Source organism: Rhincodon typus, chromosome 29 (assembly GCF_021869965.1).
Source record: "Rhincodon typus isolate 14 chromosome 29, sRhiTyp1.1, whole genome shotgun sequence".
NCBI classification, from domain to species: domain Eukaryota; kingdom Metazoa; phylum Chordata; class Chondrichthyes; order Orectolobiformes; family Rhincodontidae; genus Rhincodon; species Rhincodon typus.
Window position 1 is genome coordinate 38,667,939 of NC_063360.1, and position 21,609 is coordinate 38,689,547.

Consider the following 21,609-nt stretch of genomic DNA (forward strand, 5'->3'; position numbering starts at 1 on the left):
GAAACGTTAACTCTGTTTTTTCCTTCACAGATGCTGCCAGACCTGCTGAGCTTTTCCAGCAACTTTGTTTCTGCGACCAATCAAGATCATCTTTCCAGAGTTAATGAATGGGTTAAATCTTTCAATTTTATTCAGGAGTTTTGCTCCCAATTTTATTTAATTCAGAGCGAAGCCAGGCAATTTATGTCTTCAGTAATGAGCAGTGACTGTATGATTTGGACTCTGTCTCTGTGCTAATCCCTCAATCACTGCCCGTGCCAGTATTCAGCAGTAACCAGCAATACTTCATTCAGTCAGGGTCTGCCATAGTCCGGCACAGCTTCTGGTGTGATCAGTGTCCTGGCTGTTAGGGAGCGTCTGTATGTACCACAGCTGCCAGTCCAATTGGACATCAGGCTCCAACACACATTCTATAATAAACAGAACCCCAAGGTGCAACACAGATGCAGGTGGTAGGGTTGGGGGCATGTAGGGAATTATTTTTAATATTTTAGGCTGGGAGGGACCAGTGTAGATCAGCAAGCACAAGGGAGACGGCCACCAGACCTTGGTGCATGTTAAAATGCAGGCAGCAAGGGGTTTGAATATCCTTAGATTGACAGAGGTCAGAGCAGGGAAGGCTACCCAGAATGTGGTGAATAGTGAAATCTTGAGGTTAACAAAGACAAAGATACAGGTGAGGTGCCAAATGACTGGAGAGTGGCTCTTGTTGTGCCTTTTTTTTTTTAAGTAGGGATGTAAGGAGAAGCCGAGGAACTATAGGCTTGTGAGTCTGACATCGGTGGTGGCTAAGTTGTTAGAATTCATTCTGAAAGATAGGATTTATATGCATTTGGAGAGGCAAGGAATGATTATGGATAATCAGAATGGTTTTGTGCGAGGGAAATCAGGTTTCACAAACTTGATTTATTTTTTTGAATAAGTAACCAAGAAGAGTGATGAGGGCAGAGTGGTAGGAATTGTTTTCTTGGACTTTAGTAAAGCCTTGACAAGGTTCGGCATGGTAGAGTAATTGGTAAATTCAGATCACATGGGATTCAGGGTGAGCTTGCCAACTGGATACAAAACTGGCTTAACTGCAGGAAACAGACAGTGATGGCAGAGGGTCATTTTTCAGACTGGAGGCCTGTGATCAAAGGTGTTCCACAGGGATTGGTCCTGGGTCCACTTTTGTTTGTCATTTATACAAATGATTTAGAAGAGAATATAGGAGGCATGGGTAGTAAGTGTGCAGGTGACACCAAGATTAGTGGTATAGTGGACAATGAAGAAGGTTATCTAAGATTACAGAGACATCTTGATCACTTGGGTCAATGGGCTGAAGATTGGCAAATGGAGTTTAATTTGCATAAACACAAGGTATTACATATTGGTAAAACAAACAAAGACAAGACTTATACAATTAAAAGTAGGGCCTTGGGCAGTGTTGTAGAACAGAGAACTAGGGGTTCAGTTACATAGATCTTTGAAGTTTGCATCACATATAGACAGGGTGGTTAAGAAGACATTTAGCACACTTGCCTTTGTTGCTCAGACCTTTGAGCGTAGGAATTGGGACGTTATGTTGAGGTTGTACAGGACACTGGTGAGGCCTGTTCTGGAGTGCTGTATTCAGTTCTGGTCGACCAGTTATAGGAAGGATATTATCAAGCTTGAGAGGGTTCAGAAGAGATTTACCAGGGTGTTGCTGGGAATGGAGGGTTTGAGTTATAAGGAGAGGCTGGATAGGCTGGGACTTTTTTCACTGGAGAGGTGACCTTATAAGAGTTTATAAAATAATGAGGGGTATAGATAAGGTGAATGGCAGGTGTCTTTTCCCCAGGGTGGAGGATTTAAAGACTACGGGGCATATTTTTAAGGTGAGAGGAGAAAGATTTTAAAAAAGACATGAGAGGCAATTCTTTTACACAGAGACTGGTTCATGTGTGGAATGAAATTCCAGAGGAAGTGGTGGATGCGAATACATTACAACGTTTAAAGGACATTTAGATAAAAAGATGAATAGGAAATGTTTGGAGGGATATGGGTCAAGTGCAGGCAGGTGGGACTAGTTTAGTTATGGGACATGGTTGGCATGGATTGGCTGGACTGAAGGGTCTATTTCTGTGCTGTATGACTCCATGACATGGGTGATGCTTTCAGCAAACAGAAAAAAATGAAGTTGGAACAGACCTATAGAGGTGGGATCAGGTGTTTGTGATGGTGAACTAACCCTTACCCTATCTGAGCAGATGCTTGCTGAGATTAATACCATGTTAACAGTCTGGACCAACCTTGGACAGTGACCAGGGGTAAGGGATAGAGTCAGTGGCTAAGGAGGGGATTTTTTTTTTTTTAATAGCCCTCAGAAAAATAAACTGCTTCAGTATTCATAATACTTATGGAAGAAATTTCTGCTCAGCCAGAAGCCAATGTCAGACAAGATGTCTGTTAATTTAGAGATACTGGAGGTGTTGAGAGAACAGATAATGAGGCAGAGCTGTATCCCAGCTGTCAGGATACATGTGAAAACTACATATGTCAGTGAGAAGCAGCATGTAGATGAGAAATAGAAGGGGTCAAGGACAAATCTGTGAGGTCACCAGAGGTAATGGTGCAGGAGCAGGAAGAGAAGCCAGAGCCGGTCGCCTCTCGCTAAGAATGGAAGCAGCTGACGGCAGCCCACAATATAGGGTGAATAACAAAGAGGAGGTGTTGGAGGAAGACAATATGGTCACTGTGCCAGAGAGTGCAGGCAGATCCAAAAGGACAAGGAGAGACAGTCAGTTCCATTGGATACCATTTGACTCCCTTTAGTGGAAATTCTGCATTGGGATTTTACTCCATTCTACCCTAGTGATCTCACCTTGGCTTTGTAGGGAAGGCCTGGCTTGAATTGCTTGCGAGTGTCCTTTGAGTACTTGATATCGATGAGCTGCTTATGAACTGGGGTCGAGTCATCAAAGGTGATCTGTTTACTGCCATCTGCACTCACCACTGAGGCCCAAATGCTCACTGAACCTCGGAAATGATCTGGAACATCAACTGGCATCATCTCCTTTGCACAAATCAGAAAGGTGGATGACCCATCAATCTGCAGAGATAAAAGGTTAAGAGGTGAGGCATTGTGGTAGGCTTTGTTAATAAAGACTTTTAGTACAAGAAGCAAGGACATTACACTAACCCTTTACAAAATCAGTGTTTAGGCCTAAACTGCAGGATTGTGTCTATTTGGGGCACATGACCTGAGAAATAATGTCAAGACCTGGGAGACAGCACAAACAGAATGTATTAGAGTGATACCAGGGCCGAGTGGCTCAATTGCTGTTTATGGACAGGCTACAGATTGTTCTCTATAGCGATGGCAAAAGAAGTATTATAACACAGATATACAAGGGGACTGGACAGAGTAAATCAGGAGTAAATCAGGTTCCAAATGGCAGAGGATTACGAAGCAGGGAGATAGATTTACTGTAATAGACAAAATAGACAGAACTGGTAGGAGCAGTTGCTTTTCAAACAGTGAGTTTTTGTGATCTCGAACGTGTTTCCTGAAATTACATTGGAAAAGGGAATTGGGGGAAATACTGAAAGGTGAAGAGGTGCAAAGCAATGGGGCAAGCACTGGGGGAATGGGGCACAGACCCAGTGGAGCCTCTCTTGTGATCCACAAATCTATGGTCAGTGATTCCAGGTCAAACTGCAGGGAGTTTCCAAGCATATTAGTTCCATATTACACACCTTTGAAGGTGTGTCCACACTAACTAACTGGGTCACAGTATAACACAGGACTATAATGTTACAAATCATTTTCACAAAATAGCCTTTGGCTCTGCACCAACCCAACAATCACAGTCAGAGTTTACAGATGAGGAAAGGACACACTCTTGTGGGATGGATTTAATCCTGAGGGGCAGGAGATCGTACAGTGTAGAGGAAACTTTTACTCTGTATCTAACCCCATGCTGTCCCTGTCCTGGGTGTGTTTAATGGGGACAGTGTAGAGACAGTTTTTGTCTGTAATTAGTCCCATGCTGTCCCTGTCCTGGAAGTGTTTAATGGGAACAATGAAGATGGAGCTTTACCATTTATCTAACCCTGTGCTGTCCCTGTCCTGGGAGTGTTTGATAGAGAGGACCTTATTTTCAGTATAAAAGTGTACAGGGAACTTTACTCTGTATTTGCAGATGTTGTTCTTGCCCTGAAAGGTTTTGGAAAATCCTGAAACAATAAGTGATTTATTCTTTATCATGCAGACTATGCCAGTTATTCCATAATAACCAAATCCAGGATCTTGTACCTCCATCGTCTTCACCACAGGGTGTCCCAGCTCATGGCGATAGTAGCCCACTCCATTTACTGTCATGTTCACTGTTAGCCTCCCCAGCACGGGTTTCCCAAACGTGTATCTGGTAGACACAGAGAGTGCAGAGAGGGACATAAAGGATTAGTTGTTGCTGCTGGGTCCAGTGAGCTGACTTGCCAAACATCATTAAGGAAATATTCACCTGCATTTTCAGAAACCATTTGATGGTCAGGGAAGAGCATGAAATGTGGTGCACCCCTGCCCCAAGGGACTCACTGATCAGCTGGTTTCCAATTTGCTTTCCCTTAAAGTTTTGAAGCTCCCACTACCTCTGTGGGCAGCCAAATTGATTTTTCAGCCAATTGCGAGATAGAAAGGGATGTAAAACGAGATGGGGGAGTTGGGTTACTGATTCAGGAGAATGTCACAGCTGCACTTAGAAGGCTCATACAGCAAGGCTATATAGGTAGAACTCAGGAATAAGAAAGTTTTAGTCACTGTGATGGAGTTATAGTATAGGCCTCCCAATAGCCAGCAGGAGATAGAGGAACAGATATGTAGGCAGATTGTGAAAAGATGTAAAAATACCAGGGTGATTTAAACTTCCCCAATATTGATTGCGACTCCCTTAGTGCCAGTGGTTTAGATGGGACAAAATTTGTTAGATGCATCCAAGAAGGAATCTTGAAACAATATGAAGATAGTCTAATAGGTAGCTGGAAGAACACAGCAGGCCAGGTAGCATCTGGAGGAATGCTGACTGCTCCTTTCCTCCAGATGTTGCCTGGCCTGCTGTGTTCTTCCTGCCTCCTTTTTGTCTACCTTGGATTCCAGCATCTGCAGTTTTTATTTGTCTCTAATGTAGATAGTCTAACGGGGAAGGGGGCCATATTAGACCTTGTACTGAGGAATGAGCCTGGCCAGGCGATCATAGTTTCAGTGGGGGAGCAATTTGAAAACAGCGATCATAATTATATAAGCTTTATGATAGTTATGGATCAGGATAAGGCTGGTCCTCAGCTGAAAGTGTTAGACTGGGGGAAGACCAATTACAACAGTACTAGGCAGCAACTGGAGAAATTAGGTTGAGGGAAAATCCACATTTGATATGTAGGAGTCTTTTAAAGGCCAATTGTTAGAATTCAAGACCAGTATATAGCTGTGACACTGAAAGATAAGGATGGCAAGATTCCGGAACCCTGGAGATATTGAAAGCTGAGTCAAAAAGAAAAAGGAAGCGTATGTAAGGTTTAGGAAGCTGAAGTCAGATGCAGCCCTTGGGGAACATAAAGGAGGCAGGAAAGAACACAGACAAGAAATTAAGAGGGCCAGAAGGAGCTATGAAATGTCTTTAGCAAGTAGGATTAAGGAAAGTCCCAAGGCATTTTACACACATAAGCAGCAAGAGGGTAGCTAGGGAAAGTGTAGGTCAACTCAAGGACAAAGGAAGGAATTTAGGTAGTGAGATTAGGGAGAGGTATGTTGATATTCTAGGGCATGTCCATATCAAGAAGATATTGGATGTCTTGAAAAACATTGAGGTAAGTAAATCCCCACGGCTTAATAAGATCTATCCCAGGACACCGAGGGAGGCAAACAAGAAGATTGCTGGGTCTTGACAAAGATCTTTGTATCCTCTTTAGCCACAGGTAAGGTCCCAAAGGACCGGAGAACAGCCAATGTTGTTCCTTTGTTTAAGAAGGGCAACAGAGATAATCCAGGAAATTATAGGCTGGTGAGTTTTACATGTGTGGTAGGGGAATTATTGGAGAAGATTCTTTGGGACACTGTTTACTCACATTTGGAGAAGAATGGACTTTTAGGGATAGTCAGCACAGCTTTGTGCAGGGAAGATACTATCTCACAAATTTGATTAAGTTTTTTGAGGAAGTGACAAAGACTATTGATGAGGGTAGTGCAGTGGATGTTGTCTGCATGGAGTTTAGTAAAGCAGTTGACAAGGTCGCTCATGGTAGGCTGGTCCAAAAGATTAAGTCACATGGAATCCACAGTGAGTTCATAAGTCGGATATAGAACTGGCTTGATCATAGAAGGCAGAGGGTGTTTGTAGAGGTGTGTTTCTCTGACTGGAGGTCTGTGGTCCACAAGGATCAGAGCTGGGACCCCTGTCATTTGATATATATGATTTGGATGAAAATGTAGGTGGTCTGATTAGAAAGTTTGCAGATGAGATGAAAATTGTTAGAGTTGTGGTACTGAGGAAGGTCAGCAAAGGATACAGCAGGATATAGATCAGTTCGAAAGTTGGGTGGAGAAACAGCAGATGGAGTTTAATCCAGACAAGTGTGAGGTGATGCATTTTGGGAGGTCAAATGCAAGAGGAAGGTATACAGTAAATTGCAGGACCCTGAGGAGCATTGATATACAGAAGGATCTTGGGGTACAAGTCCATAGCACCCTGAAAGTGGCAACACAGGTGGATAAAGTGGTAAAGAAGGCGTATAGCATATTTGCCTTCATCAATCGGGGCATTGAGTATAAAAGTTGGGAAGTCATGTTGCAGCTGTATAAAACTTTAGTCAGGCCACACGTGGAGTATTGTGTGCAGCTCTGATCGCCACACTGTAGTAATGATGTAGAGGCTTTGGAGAGAGTGCAAAAGATATTTGCCAGGATGTTGCTTGAATTGAAGTGTATCAACGTTGGACAAACTTAGATTATTTTTAATAGAGTGTCAGAGGCTGAGGGGTGACCTGATAGAGGTATATAAAATTCTGAGAGGTATTGATAGGGTGGATTGTCAGAGTCTTTTTCACAGGGTGGAAACATCAAATACTCGAGGGTATAGGTTTAAGGTAACAGGAAGTAAGTTTAAAGGAGATGTCAAAGGCAAGCCTTTTACACAGAGGGTGGTAGCTGCCTGGAATGCACTGCCAGGAGAGGCGTGAGAAGCAGATACAGTAGCAACATCTAAGAGACATTTAGACAGACACATGAACAGACAGATAATTGTGAGATATGGACCATGTGCAGGCAGATGGGATTAGTTTAGAGTGGCTATATGGTTGGTATAGACATGGCGGGTTGATGGGCCTGTTCCTGCGCTGGACTGTACTGTTCCACGTTCAATTCATCCTGTGCACAGCTAGAGGAGACCCAACTTCATTTACAGAATGCACTTGATCAGTATCACATGTAAGGCTATTTAACACAGTGAGCCCATGGTGTTGAGGGTAATATATCAGCATGGCTAGAGAACTGACTAACTAATGGAATACCACAGGGATCACGTGACAATTATTTACACTAGTTATTAATGACTTGGTTGAGTAAAGTGAATGTACTGTCACCAAGTTTGCAGCTGGGAAGGCGAGTTGGGAGGATGACACAAAGAGGTGTAGAGGAATACAGTTTAGTGAGTAAGCAACAACTTGTCAAATAGAATAATATGGGAAAATGTGAGGTTTTTCCTTTGGCAGGAAAAATAAAGGCGCTAAATATTATTTAAATGGAGGAAGACTGCAGAAAGCTGCAACATGGAGGGATTCAGGAGTGCTTGTGCACGAACCACAAAAAGCTAGTATCCAAGTTCAGCAGGAAATAGAGACAGCAAATGGAATGTTGGCCTTTATTTCAAAAGGAATACAATATGAAAGTAGGGAGTTTAGCTAAAACCATACCACAGCTAGAATAGTGTGAACAGTTTTGGTCCCTTATTTAAGTAGAGATATTATAGAACCATAGAATCCATTCAGTCCATTGGTCCACACCAACTCTCCAGATCCAGTCCCAACCTTATTCCTGTAACCCTACATTTCCCATGGCTAACCCACCTAGCCTGCACATCCCTGCACACTATGGGCAATTTAGCATGGCCAATCCACCCTAACCTGCACATCTTTCAACTCATTAGTAATGAGAAAAACAAAATTGTGATCACAGAGCACCTTCCTGAGTAATAATTCATAACACACAATACATTAGCTTCTAGTTCAGTAAAATATGCATTTATAAGATATAGGAGCAGAATTAAGCCTTTCAAACCATTAACTCTGCTCTACCATTCAATCATGGCTGGTGTTTCTCAACTCCAATCTCCTTCCTTCTCCCCATGACCCTCAATTCCCTTTCTAATCAAGAACCTTTCCCTTTCTTAAAGGCACTCAATGACTTGGCCTCCATAGCCCTCTATGGCAATGAGTTTCAACGATTCACCACCCTCTGGCTGAAGAAATTCCTCCTCATATGGAGGAATTGGCATAGGGAGGCGAGGATCAGGGAAGTAAACACGTGGCTAAGAGAGTAGTGTGGCAAAGAGGGTTTCCTTTTCATGGGGCACTGGCATCAGTTCTGGGACAGGAGGGATCTATACCGCTGGGATGGACTCCACCTGAACAGGGCTGGGTCCAGTGTTCTGGCGAAAAGGGTAAATAGGGTGGTTAATAGGACTTTAAACTAGTAAGTAGCGGGGAAGGGAGAAGTGAGCGTAGAGAGAGAATAACAATTAATGTAAGGCAAAGCAGCAGGTTAGCAGGTGAGGAGGAAGCTTCAACTCCATTGAAAATTAGGAAAAAAGTTAAAGGGAAGGAGAACTCAAGAGCTGATAGTAATGGAGGTAATAGGACCCAAAAAGGTGCAAATACTGGCATAAGGGCACTTTATCTGAATGCTCGGAGGATTTGAAACAAGGTGGATGAGTTGATGGTGCAAATCGTGGCAAGTGGGTACAATTTAGTGGCCATTACAGAGACATAGTTACAGGATGGTCATGACTGGGAGTTAAATATCCAGGGGTATCAAACTGTTCGGAAGGACAGACAGGAAGGTAAGGGAGGTGGTGTTACTCTGATTTTTAAGGATGATATCAGGGCGGTAGTGAGAGATGATATAGGTTCTACTGAACAAAACGTTGAATCCATTTGGGTGGAAATTAGGAATAGCAGGGAGAAGAAGTCACTGATAGGTGTCGTCTATAGGCCACCAAACAATGACTTCGTGGTGGGGCAGGCAATAAACATAGAATAACTAATGCATGTAAAAATGGTACAGCAATTATCATGGGGGATTTTAATCTATATATCGATTGGTCAAACCAGGTCGGTCATGGCAGCCTTGAGGAGGGGTTCATAGAATGCATCCGCGATAATTTCCTTGAACAATATATCATGGAACCTACGAGGGAGCAAGCTATCCTAGATTTAGTCCTGTGTAATGAAACAGGAATAATTAATAATCTCACAGTTAGGGATCCTCTCGGAAGGAGCGGTCACAGTATGGTCGAATTTAAAATACAGATGGAGCATGAGAAGGTTAAATCCAGTACCTATGTCCTATGCTTAAACAAAGGAGACTATGAAGGAATGAGGGAGGAGTTAGGTAAGGTAGAATGGGAGCAAAAACTTTATGGTGGGTCAATTGAGGAACAGTGGAGGACTTTCAAAACAATTTTTCACAGTGCTCAGCAGAAGTATATTCCAGTGATAAGGAAGGACTGTAGGAAAAGAGAGAGCTCTAAGGAAATAAAGGAAAGTATCAGATTGAAAAAAAAACACATACAAAAAAGCAAAGAGTAGTGGGAAACTAGTAGACTGGGAAATCTTTAAAGGCCAACAGAAAGCCACAAAAAAAGTTATAAAGAAAAGTAAGATAGATTATGAGAGTAAACTAGCTCAGAATATAAAAACAGGCAGCAAAAGTTTCTATAAATATGTAAATCGTAAAAGAGTGGCGAAGGTAAACATTGGTCCTTCAGAGGATGAGAAGGCCAATTTAATAACTGGGAATGAGGAAATAGCCGAGACATTAAACAGTTATTTCGTGTCGGTCTTCACCGTGGAAGACACAAATAACATGCCGAAAACTAATGGCAAGAAGGTTATAGCAGGTGAGGACCTAGAAACTATCATTATCACTAAGGAGGCAGTGCTGGGCAAGCTAATGGGGCTAAAGGTAGACAAGTCTCCTGGCCTTGATGAAATGCATCCCAGGGTACTAAGAGAGGTGATGGGGGAAATAGCAAATGCACTAGTAATTATTTACCAAAATTCACTGGACTCTGGGGTGGTTCCCGCAGATTGGAAAACAGCCAATGTGACACCACTGTTTAAAAAAGGAAGTAGACAAAAAGCAGGTAATTATAGGCCAGTTAGCTTAACTTCGGTAGTGGGGAAAATGCTTGAATCTATCATTAAGGAAGAAATAGCAAGACATCTGGATATAAATTGTCCCATTGGGAACACCCAGCATGGGTTCATGAAGGGTAGGTCATGTTTAACTAATTTGGTGGAATTCTTTGAACACATTACTTGCACGGTGGACAACGGGGAACCTGTGGATGTGGTGTATCTGGATTTCCAGAAGGCATTTGACAAGGTGCCACACCAAAGGCTGCTACACAAGATAAAGTTGCACGGTATTACAGGTAATGTATTGGCATGGATAGAGGATTGGTTGACCAGTAGAAAGCAAAGAGTAGGGGTAAATGGGTGTTTTTCTGGTTGGCGGTCAGTGGCTAGTGGTGTGCCTCAGGGATCAGTGTTGGGACCGCAATTGTTTACAATTTACATAGATGATTTGGATTTGGGGACTAAGTGTGGTGTGTCAAAATTCGCAGATGACACGAAGGTGAGTGGGAGAGCAAAGTGTGCAGAAGACACTGAAAGTCTGCAGAGGGATATAGATAGTCTAAGCGAGTGGGCAAACGTCTGGCAGATGGAGTACAATGTTGATAAGTGTGAGGTCATCCGTTTTGGTAGGAATAACAGCAAAATGGACTATGTTTTAAATGGTAAAAAATTGCAGCACGCTGCTGTGCAGAGGGAGTTGGGTGTCCTTGTGCATGAATCGCTAAAAGTAGGATTGCAGGTACAGCAGGTAATTTTAAAAAGGCAAATGGAATTTTGTCTGCCATTGCTAGAGGGATGGAGTTTAAAAACAGGGAGGCTATGCTGCAGTGTATAGGGTGTTGGTGAGACCACACCTGGAGCACTGTGTCCAGTTTTGGTCTCCTTACTTAAGAGATATACTAGCACTGGAGGGGGTGCAGAGGAGATTCACTCAGTTGATTCCAGAGTTGAGAGGGTTGGATTATGAGGAGAGACTGAGTAGACTGGGATTATACTCATTGGAATTCAGAAGAATGAGAAGAGATCTTATAAAAACATACAGGATTATGAAGGGAATAGCTAAGGTGGAGGCAGGGAGGTTGTTTCCGCTAGCAGGTGAAACTAGGATTAGAGGGCATCGCCTCAAAATAAAGGGAAGCAGATGTAGGACTGAAGTCAGGAGGAACTTCTTCACCCAAAGGGTTGTGAATCTGTGGAATTCCCTGCCCAGTGAAGCGGTTGAAGCTATCTCGCTGAATGTTTTTAAGGCAAGGCTAGATAAATTTTTGAACAGTAAAGGAATTAAGGGTTATGGTGAGCGGGCGGGTAAGTGGAGCTGAGTCTCAAAAAGATCAGCCATGATCTTATTAAATGGCGGGGCAGGCTCAAGGGGCCAGATGGCCTACTCCTGCTCCTAGTTCTTATGTTCATCTCAATTCTGAAGGGTCGTCCCTTCATTCTGAGGCTGTGCTTTCAAGTCCTAGTCTGTCCTACTGGTGGAAACTTCTTCTCCACATCCACTATATTCAGGCCTCTCAGTATTCTGTACATTTCAATAAGATCCCCCTCATCCTTCTAAACTCCATCGAGTACAGACCCAGAATTCTCAACCATTCCTCATATTGCATTGGAGGAAGCCCAGAAAGTTCAGTAGGCTAATCATGTATGGAAGGATTGACATACGTGAGGAGAGACTGAGTAGATTGGGATTGTACTTGTTAGAGTTTAGAAGAATGAGAGGTGACCTTATTAAAACATACACAATTCTTAGGGGGCCTGAGAGGGTAGATGTGGAGAAGTTGTTTCCCCTTCTGGGAGAGTCTCGGACAAGCGGGCATCATCTCCAAAGAAGGGGCTTCCCAGCAAGGCCTGGCAAAAGGAGGAATTTCTTCTTAAGGGTGGTGAACCGTTAGAATTCTTTACCACAGAGGGCTGTTGAAGCAGGGTCATTAAGTATATTCAGGCTGGGATACAGATCTTTAAATAGTAAGGGAATCAAGGATTATGGGGCAAAGGCAAGAAAGTGGGGTTGTGGATTTTCAGATTAGCCACAATCTCACTGAATGGTGGAGTAGACTTGATGAGCTGAATGGCTATTTCTTCTCCAGTGTAGTATGGCCTTTTAGATTGCTGTTGGTAATGGTGTTTGCATGTCTATGTGGGGTGTGTGTGTGTCTGCGTGGGGTGTGTGTAAGTCAATGTCAGGTGTGTGTGTGTCTATGTCAGGTGTCTGTGTGGGATGTGTGTGTGTCTGTGTGGGGTGTGTGTGTGTCTGTGTGGGGTGTGTGTGTGTCTGTGTGGGGTGTGTGTGTGTCTGTGTTGGGGTGTGTGTGTCTCTGTGTGAGGTGTGTTCCAGTACAAGGGGATAAAACTTAAAAACAGAGCTCGGCTGTTTGAGGGTGAGAACAGGAAAAACGTTTCCCACAGAGGGGACTGGAAATGTGAGAGCCTTTCCCTGTAGCTGCCCAATAGCTGTGAACACTGGGGAGAGAACTGGAACCTTAACAACCAAGATAGGTCGATCTTTATCAGGTACAAGTACTGGTGCAGGGGTTTTGCAGGTGGGCAAATATAGTTAAGATAGTTAAGAGCGTGCAAGAGAGAGAGCAACACAACAAGACAGCAACAGAACAAGAGAGCGACAGCGAGTGTGCATGATAGCGACAAAGCAAGCATGCGAGAGACAGCATCAGTGCAAGGGAGTGAGACAGCAAGTGTGCATGAGATTGACAAAGTGAACGTGTGAGACAGTGACAGAACAAACATGCAGAGACAGAACGATCATGCAACAGAGTGAGCGAGAGTTACAAAGTAACAGAGGTAACCTTCCAGGACGCTAAATTGAAGGCAGCCCACACCTCAAAACTCCTCAAACCCTTGTGAACCTGCAGACCATCTGGAAAATCCCGGTGAGTTTCTAATCACCATCCATGGATGGCCATTAATGAGTTTAATTGGTCCTCTCACATCCTGCCTCGAGCTAGGAACTGGGCCCCAGCCAATGCAGCTATCCATAGTGTCTGACATCCCTCTTTGCCACCCCTGCATGGGCTCAAATACCCCAGGGGCTTTTACAAATTGCACAGCTCACCTGGCACGGACACGTCCTTCCTCACAGCTGTTCAGGTCTCGGATGTACCTGGGCGGATCAATGACCAATTCAAACTTTGGTAAAACTACAAACAGAAACAAAGAGTCAATACTCAGCTCCAAGGGAAATGTTTTTATACTCAGCACCCACTCTCCAAGGGAACACGTCCCTAATCTACACCAGAGTATTACTGACTCAATATCATATAGCACGGGAGGAAGTCCCAGGTTTCCCAGAGGCCTGCAAAATTCTTCTTTGCAAGTGCTGCCCCAATCCCAAAAGAACATTCCGATAACATCTGCTTTCACCACTCGCTCAGGCAGCACATTCCAGATTAATGGGACTCACTGGGTAAAGTGTTTCCTCAAGCAGCCTGATGTTTTGCCAATCGCCTTCAATTTGTCCGCTCTGGACACTGATCCTCACCACCATTCAAGTAAATCCCACTATGATTTCACCACCTCGCCTGCATGTCCTACAGACAGTGAGTGATTGTTGTTTGAGATCCCCACAGCCAGCAGCTGGCTCTGCTTGGGTTCTCTGGTTAGTTCAGCTGCCATTAATCCACACTGTTATATTAACCTGTGCAGCTTTCTAGTGTTTGATCAGGACAGTGCACAGGAAGTGTTACTTTCCCCTGTCCTGGGAGTGTTTGATGGGGACAGTGTAGAGACAGCTTTACTCTGTATCTAACCCTGTGCTGTCCCTGTCCTGGGAGTGTTTAATGGGGGACACAGTAGAGTGAGCTTTACTGTATATCTAACCCCGTACTGTCCCTGTCCTGGGAGTGTTTGATGGGGACAGTGTAGAGACAGCTTTACTCTGTATCTAACCCCGTGCTGTCCCCGTCCTGGGAGTGTTTAACGGGGACAGGGTAGAGGAAGCTTTATTCTGAATCTAACCCCATGCTGTCCCTGTCCTGTCCTGGGAGTGCTTGGTGCTGACGTTCAGTCCTACTGCAATCTGGAACTGGAAAAACTGGGGCCTTAGTTTAGTGTCTCATCGAAGAAAAGGAAACGGACAGTACAGCAATATTTAATCAACACTGCATTAACCAGAGAACTGGTTTCTATGTTTCTCTCTGGTGTAACTAGCATCCTATTCTTGACCTCAGCTATTTCTTCTCTACATCATCCAAAGACATAGTGTTAGTTTTCATGTGTGCGCTGTGGACACCCAGCTCTCTCTCACCACCACCCTCTTGATTCCTCCACTGTCTCTAAATGATCAGAATAGGATCTAATGCCTAGTGAGGGATAGGCAGAAGTTTCCTCCAGTTACATACAGTAAAGGCTTATAGCCATTGCCTGTAGTGTTCCCCAACAACCTCCATTCCCCAGCTACCAACTCTATCACCCTTCCTGTGGACTGTCTGGGGCAGAAACATTCTCTTCAGAAATGCAACATAATAAATGACCTGGTGTGACCTTCTGACACTATTGCTTCTTATTCGCTCTGTAACATTGCCCATTTCTGCCCCATCTCAGCTCAGCTGCAGCCAATAACCTGAACCTCACCCTCGTCACGTCGACACTCAATTATTCCAGCCCACTCCTGGTCACCCTTTGAGAAAGTGGAGGGTGTCCAAAACTCTGTAACTCATGTCCTAACCCAACACCAAATCTCACTCAAGTCCCTCTCCTGCATTCATTGGCCTCTACAGGCTCCCAGTCATTTAAAATTTTTCATCCTTATTTCCATTTGTGTCTAGTCCCCACTTCCCTATCTCTGTAATTTCCACTACCCCTTCAATCCCCAGAAATCTCTGTGCTCCTTCAGTTCTGGCCCTTTGATCACCTGATTTTAACCACCCCCCACCTGTAGCCTTGCCTAAAGCAGCCTGGGTCCCAAGCTCTGGAATTCATCCTTAAACCTCTCTGCCTGCCTCTCTTCTTAAAACTTGCATATTTCACCGAACTGTTTGGTCAATGATCGTAAATCTTCTCAGTGTCACACCTTGTCTAATTGTAATGTAGAACATAGAACAGTACAGCACAGTACAGGCCCTTCCGCCCACAATGTTGTGCTGACCCCACATTTTACTATCCTCCATGTCCCTATCCAAGAGTCGCTTAAAAGTCTCTAACGTATCTGACTCCACTGCCACTGCCGGCAGTGCATTCCACATGCCCATCACTCTCTGTGTGAAGAACCTACCTCTGACATCTCCCCTATACCTTCTTCCAATCACCTTAAAATTATGCCCCCTCGTAATAGTCATTTCCATAGTAGAGGTGTGAGACATTGAGAGGGTGGTCAGATTGGAGATTGCACAGATTCAAAGGGGACTAGGTTATGGAAGAATTTGAAAACAAAGAGGAAGATCTTAAACAAATCAAGCTGTGCCCAAGTGAGAGCCAGGCCCAGTGCTTCAAGGGTGTTCAGTGATGGGGATTTGGTCCGAGTTAGGATTTGGGCAACAGAGTTTGGGATGAGTTCAAGCCAGATGGTAGTTGAAAAGAATGTAGGAAGTGGCTGTTAAATGGAACGGAGTTGGGTTAGTATAAAGATGCCCTCATCTGAGGGTCTGGCATCCCTAATTTGTAATGGCACAAGATCAGGGGTTAAAGTTCACTTCCCTTCATGACCAGCCACAAACTGGAATCATTCCTCAAGCAGACTGCGTGGGAGAGAGAAAAACGAAGGAGAGAAAGAGAGAGGGCGAAAAGAGAGGGGGAGAGAGAAAAGAATGTATAGAGAGAGAGACAGAGAAAAAAGAGCAAGAGACAGAAATAATGATGATGGGATGAGGTCATGGAGAGGTGAGGCTACATTGACTGAAATGTAAACCAAGGCTCAAACAGGTGGGATAGAAACGGGATTGGAGACCAAAAGGAGTGATCACAGAGAGAAAGACAAAAACGTTGAGCACAGCAGTGAGTGAACCAGTGACATAGCCATTATCTTCAAAAGGTCACGGTTAAAGTGGAAGGGAATCAATGAACACCCTTCACTAAAACCCTGTACCTGGACTCTCCACCCTTCAGACTCAATGGAGCCAATCAGAAACCGCTCATCTCCCTCTGCTCAACAAAATTTAACTAACAGCATTTGGTTACTAGAGCAACACACTTTCAGTGAATTAAAAACAGGCTGTGCCTCTTGGGTAATACTGCTGCCAAAATAACTAGGAACCCGATAGAGCAATGTTATGGTTCTGTTTATTTTGGAGCCTTCAGCCTTGCTGTGCGGCAGCCACTGAGTCAGGAACTCCCTGCTCTGTGCATCACTTCCTCACTGAACTCTCAGGGCAGCACCAACATATCACCAAACTCAACCCTGCTGCAAGCTCACACAACTGCTTTGTTGGTTCACCAGCTGAGGCAAGTTAGAGATTAAAACAAACTGTGTGACACACTCACCATATCGCTGAACTTCAAAGGTTTTATTGTAGCTGTAACCCTGCAACTGTATGAATATCATCCACTCTCCCAGCACTGGTTGCTCCGATAGTGGAAAGCTCATATTTACAATGCCTGAAATAAAGCAAAGACAAGTGATTATTTTTATGGACACAGTGGGGTTTGTTGTACAATAAACCTGTTCTAAACAAATCATCAATTGGACGGGAAACCCCTGGAATTCTGGTGAGCACTGTAAGTGATGTCAGGCACACTGTGCTGAGTATCTATCCATGGTCCCACTGACGCCAAGAGGAGCCAACAATCAGTTAGGTTATGTCTGAAAATGCAGCCTGACACTGGGGCCACACGTCGAGCAGAAATGTGGGGCTAAGCAACCAATTCTCTGCAGGAGTAAAGCCTTCCATATACACCTTCGTGCCCTCTCACAAATACATCTCTGCCCAATCACCTTCCATGCTTGCATGCACACCATCCATCTCTGGCAACTTCACCGCTCATTTACATATCCTGCTCACTCACACATCCCCCTATACCCACTCACACCCACCCTCTACACCCACTCACACCCCCCAACATCCAGCGAAACATCCCCCTACACCCATTCACACACACCTACACCAACTCACAACACCTACACCCAGACACACCATTCCAAATCTCACTAAAGCAGCTTGAAACTCCAATTCAGTTCATTAAATAAATCCAATTGGCTTTCTGGTGCAGTGGGTAGTGTCCTTGTCTCTGAGCCAGGCTCTCTAGGTTCAAGTCGCACTCCAAGACTTGATGACCAATAAAAGGGTATCCAGACAGGTTGAGGATTAACCTGTAAATCCTCCCAATATACACCAATGGCAGGAGAGAAGGAGAGATTCCTGGTCACGTGACAGAAGATTAGATCCTCTCCCACTACTATCTATATCTCCGGGCTACAACATGCTTGTAAAATTGTATGTTGCCATAACAACCCATATCTTCAGGGGGTCACAGTTAGCTGAGTGGCCGTTGAGTCAGATTGAGGCCAACATGAGGTTTGGTCCCCATTCCAACTGGGCCTGGATGCAGGAGCTGTCTTCTTGCGCTGCCCATGGTAGAGGTCACAATGTTAATGTGCCCTCAGGCAGAGACCTAAACAGGGAGAAAAAGACAAAAATCTGGAACGGAAAGCTCCGTGATGGTGACCAGGAAATTCCTAGATTGCCATAAAACCTATCAGGTTGACGACTGTCTTTTAGGGAAGGAAATCTGCTGTCCTTACCTAGTCTGGCCCACGCATGACTCCAGACCCACAGCAATGAGACCCATTCTGAAATCGCTGAATAAACCACTCAGTCACATTCAACAACCACTCCCACTTTCTCCAGAACAATTAGGGATGGACAATAAACATTGGGCTACCCAGTGTTACCCACATCTCACGAACGAATTGAAAAAAAATTAACAGTTTTTAGTTCAAACAGAGAAAAAAGTGTGGAGGTTATGAACCAAGTTAGCCTGTTCCTAGCCAGTGCTCTGGGTTAGTAAGGAGAAAATTGTGGTGCTTCTTCCACCTGTTTGTTATCTGGTGACTCCAGTTGCAGGACACAGGAGTGTGGGAGGAGGCAGGATAGAACCACAACACGATCCGTAGTCAAATGCTTGGTTAGGTACCAGCAGATCACACAGACACATTTACTGCTGTCGAGATTGAAGGGAGGTATCTTTGAGGTGGCAACAGATAGATTTTTATCTAAAACTGGCACGTTTGTGATTAGGAACTGATATACAGCCTGCCTTTCACCCAGTTCTTGCTTTCAATTTTACAGTATCGTCAGAGTTGATAGACTCAAAACTTGCCACCTACCACAACACACTGACTTCAGGTCATTCCACTGAATCATGCGAGACCCGCGGGGATCCTGAGGGAGAGAGACATGCACAGTGGGAATTTGAGAGAAACTGGGAACATGAGAAACTGAATTACAAATTAATTCTTGAACAAAAAAATTCCTGCAGTCAGCCTCTCAGTTTACATTCCTTTCTGTGGCTATGATTTTTTGACATATTCATTCATGGAACAGGAGCGTTGCTAGCTGTGCCAGCAATTATTGCCCATGCCTAGTTGCCCTTGAGAAGGTGGTGGTGAGGTGCCTTTTTAAACTGCTGCAATTTATGGGGAGGTAATGGCCTAGTGGTATTATCACTAGCCTATTAATCCAGAGACCCAGGAAATGTTCTGGAGATCTGGCTTCGATTCCTACCACAGAAGATGGTGGAATTTGAATTCAATCAATACCTGGAACTAGGAGTCTAATGAGTAATCCATTGTCAATTGTCAGAAAAACCTATCTGGTTCATGAATAAGGGGAATAGCCAAGGCCTTTTCCCCAGGGTAGGGGAGCTCAAGACTAGAGAGCATAGGTTTAAGGTGAGAGGGGAAAGAGTTAAAAGGGACCTAAGGGGCAACTTTTTCACACAGAAGGTGATGTGTGTATGGAATGAGCTGCCACAGGAAGTGTTGGAAGCTGGTACAATTACAACATTTAAAAGGCATCTGGATGTATATATGAATAGGAAGAGTTTAGAGGGATATGGGCTAAATGCTGGCAAATGGGACTAGATTAACGTAGGATATCTGGTCGGCATGGATGAGTTGGACCAAAGGGTCTGTTTCCATGCTGTACAGGTCTATGACTCTGTGTCCTTTTGGAAAGGAAACTGCCATCCTCACCTGGTCTGGCATACCTGTGACTCTAGACCCACAGCAATGTGGCTGATATTTAACTGCCCTATGGGCAATTAGGGGTGGATAATAAATACTGGCCTAACCAATGATGCCACATCCCATGAAAAGTCCATATGCTGTAAGCTGACCCACAATGCCTTTAGGGAGGGAATTCCAGGATTTACAGCCAGTGATACTGAAGTAACAGTGATATATTTCAGGATGGTAAGTGACTTGAAGTAGAACGTGCAGGTGGTCGTATTTGGAAATGATTGAGAGTTTGGAAGGTGCTGTGTGAGAATCTTTGGTGAATTTCTGCAGGGCATCTTGTAGATAGTACACCCTGCTGCTACTGAATGTCAGTGGTGTAAGGAGTGGACGTTTGTGGATGTAGTGCCAATCAAGTGGGCTGCTTTGTCCTGGATGGTGTTGAGTTCTTGAGTGTTGTTGGAGCCGCACCCATCCAGGTAAGTGAGGAGTATTCCATCACACTCCTGACATGCGCCTTGTAGATGGTGGACAGGCTCTGGGGAGTCAGGAGGTGAGTTACTTGCCGCAGTATTCCAGCCTCTGACCTGCTCTTGCAGCTACTTTGTTCATATGGCTGGCCTCATTCTGTTTATGATCAGAGATAATAAGGGACCTTGGTTAGATTCTCTCCTGTTGGAGATGGCCATTGCCTGGACTTTGTGTGGCGCGAATGTTACTGTGATTTTCCCTCATAATAATGGGATGCAGGTCGGTATCTGATTCCATCTTCATATTGTTCCTGTACAGTTGCAGACTGTGGGTGGACAACTGGAACACGTGACAGTGCAACAAGCCTGCCCGTCATCCATTGGCCAGAATTATTTGTTGTCTAACATTGAAGCAAACAGAGAATGAGAGTAAAAGACCAATAAGAGACAGAGCGAGGGAAAGACAGACACATCGAAGCAAGAGTCTAAGAGACACAGGCAGACCATGGGAGAAAGAGGCAGAGACAAAAAAAGAAACTGACAAAAAGTAGAATTATCAAGAGCAATGGACAGAGTGGCCATGAGGAAAATCAAGAAAGACAACAGGAAATAGATTCCTACTCAATGACAACATGACAGCTATGACCCAGATTCAAGCCAACCTCCTCCTCACGCACCCCCGCCCCCAAGGTCAGTGTCACTGTTGTTGGTGTGGTTTTCAGGTAGTAAACTGGTTACTCACCACAATATACGCCTCAACCTGCGAGAGAGAGAGAGTGAGAGAGAGTGAGAGAAGAAAATCTGAATCAAGTGTATTGCTGAATAAGTTCCTTTAATAATGCAGAGCTCCAAGAACTCAGGCCAAATCCACGTTTCCGTTGATCCCCAGTGCACCACTTGCTGATCTGAACAGACCCGATTCAGCCACCTGTAAGAACAAATCTTGCCAAGTGTCCTGCCCACAAAATACAAACAGTTTCAACCAGACAGAGTTAAACCTCTCTGACAGACCTGCAGTTAATAATTAAACTTCACTCCTTATTGTCACCCTTTGTCTTCTGACCATTTCTGGTCCCAGTAACGTATCCAGATTCAATGTATCATTCTCCGCCACTTCCGCCACCTGCAATCTGACCCCACAACCAAGGATATATCTCCCTCCCCACCCCTATCTGCCTTTCATTGGGACTGCTCTCTCCGCGACTCCCTCATCCGCTCCACACTCCCCACTAGCCCCAACACTCCGGCACCTTTCCCTGCAACTGCAGGAAGTGCTACACCTACCCCTACACCTCCCCCCTCACCTCCATCCAAAGAACCAAAAAAACCTTCCATATCAGACAGGGGTTCACCTGCACATCCGCCAATGTGGTCTACTGCATCCACTGCTCCCGATGTGGCCTCCTCTACATCGGTGAGACCAAGCGGAGGCTCAGAGACCACTTTGTAGAGCACCTGCACTCTGTTTGTGACAAATGACAACACCTTCCAGTCACGAACCACTTCAACTCCCCCTCCCACTCCGTGTGTGATATGTCTATCCTGGGCCTCCTCAAGTGTCATAATGATGCCACCCGCAAACTGGGGGAGCAGCACCTCACATTCCGCCTCGGGAGCCTACAGCCCAATGGTTTCAATGTGGAC

The 21,609-nt window shown here is 44.6% G+C and overlaps 1 protein-coding gene across 1 annotated transcript in view; it reads right to left on the reverse strand.

The window, feature by feature from the left end:
• Positions 1-20,783, reverse strand: part of cpamd8 (C3 and PZP like alpha-2-macroglobulin domain containing 8) — a 101,073-nt gene extending 80,290 nt beyond the window's left edge. Inside the window, exons 1-6 of the mRNA XM_048614006.1 lie at positions 20,708-20,783; positions 18,647-18,701; positions 16,804-16,917; positions 13,442-13,526; positions 4,280-4,388; positions 2,846-3,073 (exon numbers count right to left, since the gene is read on the reverse strand). Coding sequence (XP_048469963.1) covers positions 2,846-3,073; positions 4,280-4,388; positions 13,442-13,526; positions 16,804-16,917; positions 18,647-18,683 — 573 coding nt within the window. The 5' untranslated portion in view covers positions 18,684-18,701; positions 20,708-20,783. The remainder of the gene's footprint in view (positions 1-2,845; positions 3,074-4,279; positions 4,389-13,441; positions 13,527-16,803; positions 16,918-18,646; positions 18,702-20,707) is intronic.
• Positions 20,784-21,609: the final 826 nt, after the last annotated feature.